The sequence below is a fragment of the Danio rerio genome, chromosome 2, assembly GCF_049306965.1.
Source record: "Danio rerio strain Tuebingen ecotype United States chromosome 2, GRCz12tu, whole genome shotgun sequence".
Lineage (NCBI taxonomy): Eukaryota > Metazoa > Chordata > Actinopteri > Cypriniformes > Danionidae > Danio > Danio rerio.
The window spans coordinates 10,357,501-10,371,876 of NC_133177.1; the positions used below are offsets into that span (position 1 = coordinate 10,357,501).

A 14,376-nucleotide genomic window follows, 5' to 3' on the forward strand; every position below is an offset into this window, starting at 1 on the left:
TTTGGTAGAGACTGCATATCATATTAACGGGCAGCGTTGTCTGACAAGAGAAGCAAAAATTATGCAAGTGGTGATTCGACGCCGTGACGCAACGTATATGCTAATTAGCGCGTGACATCATGTAGAGCCATTTAGCAACTTTTCGAGCAGGTATTTAGCTACTTTACGTGGAAGGCTTTTGGAAACGTTGCAAAGACAGCAATGGCACCGATAAAATGAGTTTAACTGGGGTGAGTGAAGATTACTGATCCGTGAGAGCTGGTGACCGTTAATTTTAATACGTGGATTCTCGATGCATGATACTGAATGTGTGTATGAATATGTATGAGTGCTAAGAGTTGCTGTCGTTTTCTCACTGTAAAAGGCAGATTTGCTTTGTAATGTCAAGTATGAACATTATTGTTAATGTTAGACGAAGTCTAATAATCTTTTAAAGGCATTCCAGATCAATTGTAAATGAATTGACGAGTTACTGGTTTATTCTGAGAACTAAATTATTAAAATAATTTTAAACGGTTGCTTTACTGTGTTTTTAAAAAGTTTCATTTTTAAAATCGAAATTAAATTGTCTTAACGTTAGTGTTATTTGGCAGCTATATATTTTTTATATTTGTAAAAAAAAACATTAATGTTCTAATTTTTTGTTTAGTAATTACTTTATTTTTTGAAAGTATTAAAATTAATAACTTTATTCATCAATAACTGATTGATCTGAACCGACAGTGAATACACATTACAAAAGGATTATACACTTTTAAAGTTTTGGTTGATTAAAAGTAACATTATTTATAAAACATGTTTGTTTTTAGCACAAGTAAACATACCCTAATGATTTGTGAAGATTAGGTGACAATGAAGACTGTATAGTAATGCTAAAAATATATATTTTTCTTTTCCCCAGAAATAGAGCTTTTACTGGGTTATTATTTAAATTTAACAGTTATGCAGCAATGGTGGACATGCTTTATTTGTTCTTTTGTGATTTATTCAAATTTATCTTTCTGAATCTGACGCTTTTATTTGATTTAAAAAAAAAAAGTATATTCATTCATTCATTTTCTTTTTGGCTTAGTCCCTTTATTAATCTGGGGTTGCCACAGCGGAATGAACCACCAACTTATTCAGCATATGTTTTACGCAGCAGATGCCCTTCCAGCTGTAACCCATCACTGGGAACCATCCATACACACTCATTCACATACACTACGGACAGTTTAGCTATACCACATATCTTTGGACTGTGGGGGAAACACCCTTATGCCAAAAGTTGTAAACTTAAAATACATTTTTTTTTGTCTTAGTGTTATTTGGCAGTTCCTTTTTTTATGTTTTTAAATATTCACCAATGTTTAAGTTGTTTATGTTTATAAATACTTTATTTTTTTGAAAGTGTTAAAATTGATAACTTTAAGTATTATCTCGTTGATCTAAACCGACAGTGAAGAAAAAGTATTACAAAAGGATTAAATTTTCAATGAATGGGGTTCTTTTAAAGTTTCTGGTCATTAAAAGAACATTAAATATAAAACATGTTTGTTTTTAGCACAAATTAACATACCTCAATGATTTCTGAAGATGAAGTGACAATGAAGACTGTATGGTGATACTGAAAATATATATTTTTTCTTTTCTCAGCGATAGTGCTTTTCCTGGATTTTAAATTAAATTGAACAGTTATGCAGCAATGGTGGACATAATATATGCTTTATTTGTTCATTTGTGATTTATTCAAATTTATCTTTCTGAATCTGACATTTTTATTTGATTAAAAAAATGTATATTTATTCATTCATTTTCTTTTCGGTTTAGTCCCTTTAATAATCTGGAGTTGGCACAGCGGAATGAACCACTAACTTATCCAGCATATGTTTTATGCAACGGATGCCCTTCCAGCTGTAACCCATCACTGGGAAACATCCTTACACATTCATTCACACACATACAGATACACTATGGACAGTGTAGCTATACCACATATCTTTGGACTGTGGGGGGAAACACCGTTACAGCAAAAGTTGAATACTTACAATCAAAAAATATTTGTCTCAGTATTATTTGCCAGTTCCTTTTTTATATTTTTATTATCCACTAATGTTTAAATTGTTTAGGAATACTTTATTTTTTGAAAGTGGTAAAATTAGTAACTTTATTTAGGATTAACTGGTTGATTTGAACAGACAGTGAAGACCTGTAAAGTATTACAAAAGGTTTATAAGGTGTTCTTTTAATGTGTATGTTCATCACAAGAACATCAGTTAAAAAAAAATTAGTTTCCAGAATTTAACATGCTGTGATGAATTGGGTAGGCTGAATTGTCCGTAGTGTATGAGTGTGAATGAGTGTGTGTGGATTTTTCCCAGAGATGGGTTGCGGCTGGAAGGGCATCCGCTGTGTAAAAACGTGCTGGATAAGTTGGCGGTTCATTCCACTGTGGCTACCCAGGATTAATAAAAGGGACTAGGCCGAAAAGACAATGAATAAATCAACATGCCGTGATGATTTCTGAAGATCAAGTGATAATCAAGACTGTAGTGATACTGAAAATAATTTTTGTTTCTTCTCAGAAATAATTGACATTTTAAATATATTTTAAAAAAGAATGTTTTTTTTTTTTTTATTGTAACCGCGTTTCACAGCTTGTAATGTATTTTTAATTACATTAAACAATTATAAAGAATCGATACACATAAAATACTTTTTAAGAAGTTGAACAGTTTTAAATAATAGTCTTCACAGTGCCGCAATGGGTAGCATGGTCTTCTCACAGAAAGAAGGTCGCTGGTTCGAGCCTCGGCTGGGTCAGTTGGCATTTCTGTGTGGAGTTTGAATGTTCTCCCCGTGTTCGTGTGGAATTCCTCCGGGTGCTCCGGTTTCCCCCAAAGTCCAAAGACATGTGGTACAGGTGAATTGGGTAAGCTAAATTGGCCGTTGTGTATGAGTGTGTATGGTTGTTTCCCAGTGATGGGTTGCAGCTGAAAAGGCATCCGCTGCGTAAAACATGCTGGATAAGTTGTTCATTCTGCTGTGGCGACCCCAGATTAGTAAAGCCGATAAGAAAATGAATGATGAATATATGAAATATAAGTTTAGATGTTTCCTAATACTATGTCTAATGTTGTCATTCTGCTCTCTGTGACGTCTTTCTCTCTATTAGACTAAACAGGGGCACTCGTCCCTGTCCTCTGTCTCTGGCTCAGCAGAGGCCTCCAGTATCTCCACCTCATCCCGACTGAAGTATGCCTCTCTGGGGGTGCTGGTGTTCCAGACCACCTCCTTGGTGCTGACAATGCGTTATTCCCGTACCTTGCACACAGAAGAACCCCTCTACTTGGCATCATCTGCTGTGGTGTGTGCTGAACTTCTTAAGATTGTTGCTTGCATTCTGCTTGTCTTCAGAGATCACAGTGAGTTTGTGTTTTTATGCGTCATTGAGCTGAAAACTTTTAATGTTTGAGAAAAGCGATGTCTGTAATGAAGAGTTACAAGTACAGCTGTGAGCCTGGATCACAAAACCAGTCATACAGTAAGTGTCCATTTTTGGAAATTGAGATTTATACGTCACCTGAAAGCTCAACAAATCATCTTTTCTACGATGTTTGTTTGTTAGTATAGGACAGTGTCGTTGAAAAATCTAGAATCTGACGTGTTAAAAAAATCGAAATCCAAATATTGAGAAAATCCTTTTTAAAATTAACAAAATGCATATTATTAATCAAAAATGAGGTTTTGATAAAGGACAATATGCCTTTATTCAACATGATCTTTACTTATTATTGTAATGATTTTTGGGATCAAATAAAAATAAATAATTTTGACTCACACCGTGTGTTTTTGACTATTCTCAAAGCTGTGCAGCAAGACGGGTTTTATGGTCCAGATTCACATTACTACAATTTTGCTACCCCATATAGGGCTGCTCAATATATCATTTCCGCACTGATATCGCAAATCTTCAATAGTCACATCACAGGATCTACAATCTCAGATTGGGATCATATTCCCAAGTTCATACACACAAGTTCTAAACGCATGATTTGTGGAGTCCGTACAAAGTTTAACTCTAACAGTGTGAACTAGTGATTCAATCATTTTAAACGAATCTTAAATATGACTCGGGAACTACGAGTCCTCTTAGGGAGTGATTCGTTCATCCGCGCGTGCGCACATTTGTGCAGGTAGTATCGTTAATTTCAAGTCTTCATCACATTGGCAGAAGCCAATCATAAGCGTTTAGAGCCGGAAAAAGAATTTAACCGTTCATCTCTCGAGTCCTCGGGTTTGAGTCATTCTGTCACGTGAACAACGAACGATCATGGCTCCTATCGGCTTAGACTTTTGCATTGATTCAAATTAAATGTAACTGTTAGTGTAATGTGAATAAACCACTGACATTTGAAGACATGAAGAGGTGAGCTGAGCAAAGAGGCAACAATGCCTTTATAGACAAAAGAGCAGTTAAACATTGAATTATTATTTTCTCCTTATATTCTATTTATGACTTATTTGTCGTGTGATCAACCTTTTGGGCTAGTTGTAGATGTGTTTGGAAGCAATTCGTAACATTTTAATAATATTTTGGCAAATTGAACCAATTGAACCAAATGAACGAAATGACTCGAAAAAAGATTCGTTCATCTTGATGATCCGAATCAGTAAAATGATCCGAACTTCCCATCACTAGTGTGAACGATTTTTTTGGGATGTGTTATTGAGGCCTGTGATTTCAAGCGAAATAAACCATTTAGGCACAAGAAATTATAAAATTTGTTTATTATTTATACAATGAAAACTGTTCAATGTTATTTAACATTTGGTTATCGAATTTCTGTTGCCCAATACTGTTAGACTCCACAGAAAATCATAAAAAGCAGTTAATTTCATTATTACCTGTGCTTTATATGTAAATACCTTTATATAATTTAGTATATTTTATGCAAATGCACATTCCAATCATCCCAAAATCATCCTAATCAATGTAAAACTATGATTGTTTTACAAATGAAGTCATCTTGTGAAATAATTTGCAATTTGGAAATTAATTCCCCTTTTTTATGTTACAGTCAGTGGTGTAGCGGACGGGCCCCTAGGGTCATAAGGGTGCCCCGCGCCCCCCTTATCCCCCACACCCTCCGAGCGTTATTTCCGACTTCACCAGGGGGCCCAGTCAATAATCCGTGCAGGGGGGCCCCCGCATTTTGCATTACGCCACTGGTCACAGTCTTACTCCAAAATGGATTAAATTAATTTATTTCCTCAACATTCTACACACAATACCCCATAATGACAATGTGAAACAAGATTTTTTTGAAATTGTTGAAATTTATGAAAAATAAAAAGCCTGAAAGAACTCAAATGTACAGAAGTATTCACAGCCTTTGCTCAGCACTTTGTTGATGCACCTTTAGCAGCAATTACAGCCTCAAGTCTTTTTGAATATGATGCCAAAAGCTTGTCACACCTGTCTTTGGGAATTTTTGCTCATTCCTCTTTGCAGTACCTCTCAAGCTCTGTCAGGTTGAATAGAAAGTGACAGTGACGGCCTTTTTCAGATCTCTCCAGAGATGCTCAATATGATTTAGTCTGGGCTCTGGCTGGGCCACTCAAGCACATTCCCATAGTTGTTGTGAAGCCACTCCATTGATATTTTGGTGGTGTGCTTTGGGTCATTGTCCTGCAGCAAGATGAACCGTCGCCCCAGTCTGCGGTCAAAAGCAATCTGAAGCACCTAACTAGTCTTCCAGATCTGCTGCTGGAAAACATCACAGCATGATGCTGCCACCACCATGCTTCACTGTAGGGATGGTGTTAGCCTGGTGATGAGCGGTGTCTGGTTTTCTCCAAACGTAACGCCTGGCATTCACTCCAAAGAATTAAATTTTAGTCTCATCAGACCAGATAATTTTGTTTCGTTATGGTCTGAGAGTCCTTCAGATGCCTTTTGGCAAATTCCAGAACGGGAGTGGTTCTGTCTGGCTACTCTGCCATACAGGTCTGATTGGTGGATTGCTGCACAGATGATTGTCCTTCTGTAAGGTTCTCCTCTCTCCATAGAAGAACGCTGGAGCTCAGACAAAGTGATCATTGGGTTATTGATCACCTCCCTGACTGAGGCCCTTCTCTCCCGATCACTCAGCTTAGATGGCCAGCCAGCTCTAGGAAGAGTACTGGTGGTTCAAAACATCTTCCACTTATGAATGATGGAGGCCACTGTGCTCACTGGAACTTTCAGAGCAGCAGAAATTTTTCTGTCCTCTTTCCCAATCTTGTGCCTCGAGACAATCCTGCCTCGGAGGTCTACAGACAATTCCTTTGTCTTCATGCTTGGTTTGTGCCTTGGCATGCACTGTCTACCCTGGGACCTTATATAGACAGGTGTATGCCTCTTCAAATCATGTCAAATAAACTTATTTACCACAGGTGAACTCCAATTAAGCTGCTGAAGCATCTCAAGAATGATCAGTGGAAACAGAACAAACCTGACTTCAATTAAGAGCTTCACAGCAAAGGCTGTGAATACTTCTGCACATGTGATTTTTCAGGGATTTTATTGTAATAAATTTGCAACAATTTCAGTAATTTTTTCTCATTGTCATTATGGGATATTGTATGTAGAATTGAGGAAATAAATGAATTTAATCTATTTAGGAATAAGGCTGTAACATTAAAAAAAATGTGGAAAAAGAGAAGCGCTATGAATACTTTCCAGATACACTGTATATAAATCGTGAAGAAGCATCATGGCAATGTACGTAAACATTCGTAAGAGATTGAATCTATGGAGAGACCACTCTGGTGAAAAAAACAGGGCCCAGAATAACATGAGCACCTAAAGATATACTGAACATCTCAGTAAAGTGAAAACATCCTAAAATGGTTGAAGTTAAAACAAGAACACCTAGAGGTGGGTAGGTGGAAAACTGTTTAAAGATTGTTAAGAAGACAGGCACTTTAGATTTGTTCTGGAGAGAGACTGAGATGGGTTTGCTCCAGTCTGTCTCTGCTTTTTTGGAAAACATTCCAATAAAGTAGGCTATATTCTTCTGATATTCAAAACCTCCAGACTAAGTTTGATTTATTAAGAGAAAATCCAGGAGCCATGACAATCGCAGAAAAACAAAATATTGCAATGTCAGCTTTTATTTTGCAATATTGTGCAGGCCTAATATACAGTTTGAATTTTTTTTAAGGACTTGGCAAAATACATTTTATTTATTTAAAATTTAAAACATGAGAGAAAACATATAATTATTCCTTACAACTGTTTAATAGTTTATTATTATTATTGTTATTACTTGAGAAGTATGTTCTACTGTATAGTGGTAATTTTATTTATTTATTTGACATGGACATCACAATTACATTGGACAACCAAATGCGTTTGTTTAAGTGTTTTAGCAAACTTGCTAATTCTCAACACCTGTCCACAAGAGGCTTGAAAAAATTGACAAAATGGAAATAAAATGAAAACATACAAAACATCATGTCATGTTCCGATGAAGGGAAAAAGGAGCGAGGACCCAAGTGCAGAGTAAATAGGATTTTATTAAATAATAAAAATAAAATAAAATACAAAATAAACAACCCCGAGGGGGAAAACACTAATAAAACAAATAAACAAACAAACTTGACTGGGCAGGCACGACAAGGCAAGGCTGGACACAGAAGGACAGGTAAAGATGGACAACATGTGGTGACGAACTCGCACAGGACAGCAGACATAAGGGGTTTATAAACTGTAGGAAATTAACACAAAAACAGATGAACATAATTAACTAATAATGGGTTAACAAGGAGGGTGGGACTAGACAATAGACGGGAGAGCGCATGACACAGAGAGACGTCACAAGCCATGCGCTCACATAAAACAGGACAAGAACATGCAGCCAATGAGAGAACTCATTAACCGCATGTTCATGACAACAAAACACAACACTGAAGCACACGACAAAAGCACGTGACCACAATGTAAACATCGAGCCACGTGCTTTGACAAAAGACGCAAGACACGAGCACACGATAGATAAACATCTTACCGTGCGCTCACACGTAAGCAACGTGCATGCTTCATCTCAGCGCCAACCAAAACTAAAACCAACTAGACGGAGGCGCCGAGAATAAAGCAGCGCGATGCTGACAGAACAAACACAAACACTAGTACAAGAGCGCGCGCAGCCACATCAAGCGGCAGTGCGCACACTCTGCGTACACCCACGACGGCGCGCGCACACACAGAGACAGAAACAGGACCAGACATGGGTAGTGTCCGAGCTCTGCCACCAAAACAAGAATTTACAAGACCAGAGTGGCAGAACCCTGACACATCATAACTCTTTACATAAAATTACTGAAGGCAAAAGCAAAGGCGACTTGATCCAACAAACTAACAGTAGTATTATTTGTGCAAACACTGCGGTTTTTTTTTAAACACTATTTAGATTACTTTTTGATTTTAAGCTAACAGGTAAATCATTCCACAGTTGGGCTCCCTTTACTGAGAAGACAGATTGACCAAATGAGGTCTCACTTGTAAAAAATAAATCCGTAAAATTTACGGTAAAAAAACGGCAGCTGTGGTTGTCAGTACTTTACCGTTAAAAACACGGTACAAACCGTAAAAGTAATTTCTAATTTTTACGGTAACCTACCGTATTTGATAAATTTATAGAGGTAAAATCTCTGTATTTTGAATGACTAACATCTACACATCTTTTGTTACATAGCTATATATTAAGGAAACATACCGTTAACCAGGTTACGGATTTGTACTGTAGCATTTTTACAGTTTTTTACAGCTGAAATCACGGCCATTTTTTACAGTCTAATAAGTCTGTGTTACAATTTATATTAAAAAATATCCATTTTAAGTTATAAAACTATTATAATAGCTGAAAATGCTTGGGGTTTTGTGTGTACACACAGGGTTTTTCTCAATTTAATCTGTTAAATGCTTGTGAAGTGACTCTCTGGGCAGCATAGGGAAGTTTTGCATCACTGCATAAGATGATTGTCTAATATCCAGTGCTGTGTGTGTCAGGTTTCAGTGTTCGTTCACTGAATCTGGTGTTGAAGGAGGAAATAATCAACAGACCTCTGTTAACTCTGAAGCTGGCAATTCCCTCAGGAATCTACACCCTGCAAAACAACCTTCTCTACGTGGCTCTGTCAAACCTAGACGCAGCTACTTACCAGGTGAGATAGCACAGGACCAAAACAACCTTCCAGTTCATTTGAAATGTGTGCTCCACTAAGAAAGGTATTAACCATAGTTAGAATTGAGTTATTTTCTGAATTTTTTTTCTAGCAATGCTACCTGTAAACATATGGTGATGGCCAAAAGTGATAAAAGTTCATCCCTGCTCTTTTATTCAGACATATTGATGTTATGTGGAGATTTTCTAAGCGTAGTTGTGCTTGGAAAGTGTAAAATGTTTGTACGGGCTTTACATTTTCGTTATTTTATTTGTGATAACCAAGAAAACATGCTTATTGAGAGATGTGACGGAGAATACAAGAGAGAAACTGTGAAATATACACGGATGTGTTCGCTAGCTGTGTGTATGTTTGTTAAGATTTCGTTTTTCTATACATTTTTGACAGTGAAATTAAAGCATTTTCTGTGATAAATGTTAATTTAGTGTTTTCCATTTCCTAATATAGAAAGTTCCTCATATTTTGAGGGTTTTAATTTCCATTTGTAAGATTTATTGAATCACAAATATTTATCAAGGTCCCTTTCCAACATCACTTTTGGTCACTACTGTTAGTATGTGGGTGTTTAGGTATATTGTATAGCTTGTCACTCAGTACTTGCCTTTTAAAATGGAGCCGAACATCAAAGTATAATTGAACTTTTGTTGATGTACTTTGTATATCTGTACCATCGCTATATTTAGCTATGCATGGAATGTGTAATGCACACAAGAGTGGTGTTATGCCATATTGTGCCTAAATTTACTTTCAGATTTACTTATGCGTGTTCTCGGTGTGTGTAAACAGCCCACCTATAATGCTAAAAACCCACCCAGTAATTTTTTTAAATCGCCATAAATCAGATGCAGTGTCCAAAAATGTGCCATTTCAGGTTTCCCCCTGCTGCGACAACGTACTGGAGATCTGTCCAATTAACATGTTTGTATCACTGAAATCGCCCCCCTGTTTATTTTTTCCCCCAAGAAGATTTTTTCAACACATTTCTAAACATAAAAGTTTTACTAACTTATTTCTAATAACTAATTTATTTTATCTTTACCATGATGAAAGTAAATAATATTTGATTAGATATACAATTGAAACAAGAAGTCTACATACACTCTAAAAAGGGAACATAACCATTTAAAAAAATGTCTTGTGTTAAATCATACTAAACGTTTACTATTTTAGGTTCGTGATGATTACCTAAATGATTTACATTTGCTAAATGCCAGAATAATGAGAGATTTTTTTAAAAGAATTTTTTATTACTTTCTTGATAGTCAAATTTTACATACATTTCCTTAATATTTTTTTAGCTTTGCTTTTAAACTGTATAACTTTGGTCAAATGTTTTGGGTATCCTTCCACAAGCTTCTCTCAATAGTTTTAAGGAATTTTGGCTCATTCGTCCTGACAGGATTGGTGTAACTGAATCAGATTTGTAGGCTGTCTTGCTCGCACAAGCTTTTCCACTATGCCCTCAAATTTTCTGTAGGATTGAGATCAGGGTTTTGTGATGGCCACTCGAAAACATTCACTCTGTTGTCCTTAAAGCACATTTTAACTAATTTGGCAGTATGCTTTGGGTCACGGTCTGTTTGGAAGACCCATTTGTGGCCAAGTTTTAATTTCCTGGCTGATGTCTTGAGATGTTGCTTCAGTATTTCTACATAATGTTCTTTCTTCATGTTGTTCTATACTGTGAAGTGGACCAGTCTCTCCTGCAGCAAAACAGCCCCACAACATGATGCTGCTGCCCCCATACTTCACAGTTAGGATGGTGTTCCTAGGCTTGTAAGCTTTCCTATTTGTCCTTCAAATGTAACACTGGTCATTATGGTCAAACTGTTCAATGTTAGTTCCATCAGACCACAGGACATGCCTCCAAAAATTATTCTTTTTCTCAGAGTAATTTAGCAAATTGTAATCTGGCTTTTTTGTTGATTCTGGCTTGTTGATTTTCCCATGTTGTCACAAAAGGAAGCAGTGTGTTTGAGGTTTTCCTTAAATACTATTCTACAATTGTGCCTTTAATTAACTCAAATGTTGTCAATTAGCCAATCAGAAACTTCCAAAACCTTGACATCATCATCTGAGCTTTTTCAGATGCATAATAATCTTAATGTATGTAAACTTGACTTTCAAGAAAAGTTATAACAATTTCTCCAAAAATCTCTCTCTCATTATTCTGCTATTAAACATAACAGAAACAAATTCGATAATCCTGACTTATCTAAAAGAGAAAAATTTAGCCACATTAACATCTGACTTTTTTTAAAAATGGTTTCGTGCCTTTTATACAGTGTATGTAAACTTCTGGTTTCAACTGTATTTCAAGACGCTTCTGTACAACTTAAAGTGGCATTTAAAGGCTTAATTGGGTTAGTTTGGTTAACTAGGCAGTTTACTGTAATTAGATATGTTATTGGATAACAGTGGTTTGTTCTGTAGACTATTGAAAAAAATATAACTTAAAGCAGTTCATAATTTTGACCTTAAAATGTTTAAAAAAATAAAATAAAAACAGCTTTTATTCTAGCCAAATTAAAGCAAATTAAACTTTCTCTTAGAAGAAAAATATCAGAAATACTGTGAAAATTTCCTTGCTCTGTTAAACATCAGTTGGGAAATATTTAAAAAAGAAGAAAAAAATTCAAAGAGGATTTAATAATTCGGATTGCAACTGTAACGTCTGTGCCACTGCTTTTAGATTTGCTAATGAACGTGTGTCACCATTGGCATCTGAGGCCTGTTGCACAAAGCCAGTGTGGGTTTTTGATTTTGGGTTGGTTTTGATTGTGTTTTGTCATCATGGTTCCTTTTTATTATGGTTTTCTTATGGGTTAGAGATCACAATCAGCGGTGCAAACAGTGACCCCGGACGTCTTTGTTTGCTCAAAATGAAAGCCTTTTTCACTAAAAGCATTTTAGAGTTTTAAAATTGCCTTTTGTTGCTAATCAATCGTTTATATCAGGTTAATTATAATTATGTGTATTCAAATATTATTCACTCATTCACTCACTCACTTTACTTCAGCTTAGTTCCTGCTTTATCAGGGGTTGCCACAGCTGAATGAACCACCAATTACTCTAGCATATGTTTTACATGGCGGAAAACCTTACTGAAATAGTTGTAAATAAAAATATTAGTAATCATTTTAAATTCAAATTCCTAAATAAATATATGGCTATAAATTTATATAAATCTGTTATTACAAAGCTTTTAAAATGACTGTCTTTTGAGCTGTTTGCGAACCTACATTATTAAAAGCAGTTGATTTGGTTTACACTGATTTTATTATATTTTTTTAACTTGTTTGATAATTATATCTCTTAATCTTCTCCAGAGAAGACAATTGGTGACTCTTGTGAGAACTTAATCAAATTTGTCCTCTTATAATCATGCCAGTTGTGCGATTGATGTTTGATGCACGTGTTACCGTGATACATTCTGCTCCATGTGGTCCACAGTTGATCACCAGCCGTTTTTCCTATTAAAAGTTTTAGTAGTTTCTTATCCAATTGGATAAAAATCTTCATGAGGTGGGTTTTTCTTGTAGGGCAGCTTCACCCAAGCCCAAGCGGCAACCTCCCGCTCTCCCTCAGGAAGCCAATACGGAAGTAACTAAAACTGCAATTCATCCGAAATTCCGCTAATCCTGGCCGCTTCTGGCTCCATAATAGAGCAAATTTCAATTGAGCCCACTGTTAGAATGGCCAATTTTACAGCAGAAAAAAAGGTGTTTACAGCCTGGTACAAAAAAAGATTTTGGTTAATACAGCTAATATTACCCTTCATGACAACTGTGAGGGGGGTGAATTTTTTTATTACTCATCCGTTGCCTTTATATTAGGCTATATTAAGTTTGCATAAATAAGGGCGTGGCCACTTAATTGACAGCTAGGTCTCGTTGGTCGCCGTCACGTCACCTCAGCTGAATCCTGCAGATTAGCCACTGAACTCGGCAAATTCATCGTATTTCTGTGTTGTTTTATGTGACTTTACACAGTCAACTGCCTTTTGGACTTGTTTCCTAAAATTATCATATGGCATGGCATGCTGAGTGCACTTAATTGTGCTCACAAACCATTCATGTGGCCTCCGTTTCCCATGTGAGTAAAGTTATATACTTATATACCATCTCTATATATGTTTTTGTTTTATTTAAGATCATTTATCGTTTATATTTATATTTAGAGCTGTAGTGCACTCCAGAATCTGACGAATTGATTAGCTGTAGGCTCTAGAACAGTCATCTGAAGCGTTGTCATACAGTGTTATGCTGGATTTCATCAATAGTCTTACATTAACTAACACAGACTATATCTGAAGTGTTTGGAAGTAATTCGCGTTTTCCTCCTGTAGAAAAGCGTCATAAGAACAATACTTAGTGGCTCAATGTATTACAGCAGTGTTTTTAAAAGTCTAAACAGTTTATTGATATAGTGTACAGCCAAGCACAAGTGGTCAGAATACAAACGAGTCGCAGGTGATATAGTATTAAGGGTTCTCCCAAAGTAAAGTGTGTCTGAACCAGGTCCAAGCTAAATGCCAGCAGGTGTCTGTAGCTCCGCTCACTCTCCGCCTCTTTGCCCTTGTTTGGTGTCCCGCCGTGGGTGTGATGACACGCGAACAAAATGGCGATAGTTGGCCGCGCCTACTTGTGGCTTCTTTTGCGCTCTTCAGAAACCTATGGGTGACGTCACGGACACTACGTCCATATATTTTACAGCCTATGCCCAAGCCTTACATCACCAAGCATAAGATGTAGTGGTTTAAAGCACACAACCACTGGATTGTAGAGCAATGGAGACGTGTTCTCTGGAGTGTCCAGTCACACTTCTCTGTCTGTCAATATGATAGATGAGTCTGGGTTTGCCAGCTGCCAGAAAAAAGGTACTTGCCTGACTGCATTGTGCAAGGGAACATGCTGGAGGTGGATTTTTTTTTCAGTGGTTTTATTGGCCTTTTAGTTCCAGTGAAAGGAACTCCTAATGCTTCAGCATACCAAGACATTTTGGACCGTTTCATGCTCCCAACTTTGTGAGAACATTATGGGCATGGCTTTTTCCTGTTCCAACATTACATGACTGTGTTGACCATTTCACAAAGCAAGGTCCATAAATACATGGGTGAGCAAGTTTGAAGTGGAGGAACTTGACTGGCCTGCACAGATTCCTGAC

At 36.6% G+C, this 14,376-nt stretch overlaps 1 protein-coding gene across 5 annotated transcripts in view; it reads left to right on the forward strand.

Annotated features, from left to right (window-relative positions):
• Positions 1–14,376, forward strand: part of slc35a3b (solute carrier family 35 member A3b) — a 51,934-nt gene that overhangs the window by 16,793 nt on the left and 20,765 nt on the right. For 3 of the 5 annotated variants that reach the window (XM_073917215.1, NM_001017900.1, XM_021480286.3), the window contains 2 exon segments: positions 3,155–3,404; positions 9,035–9,189. In XM_073917215.1, the coding sequence (XP_073773316.1) occupies positions 3,155–3,404; positions 9,035–9,189 (405 nt within the window). 5 annotated transcript variants of the gene reach the window in all.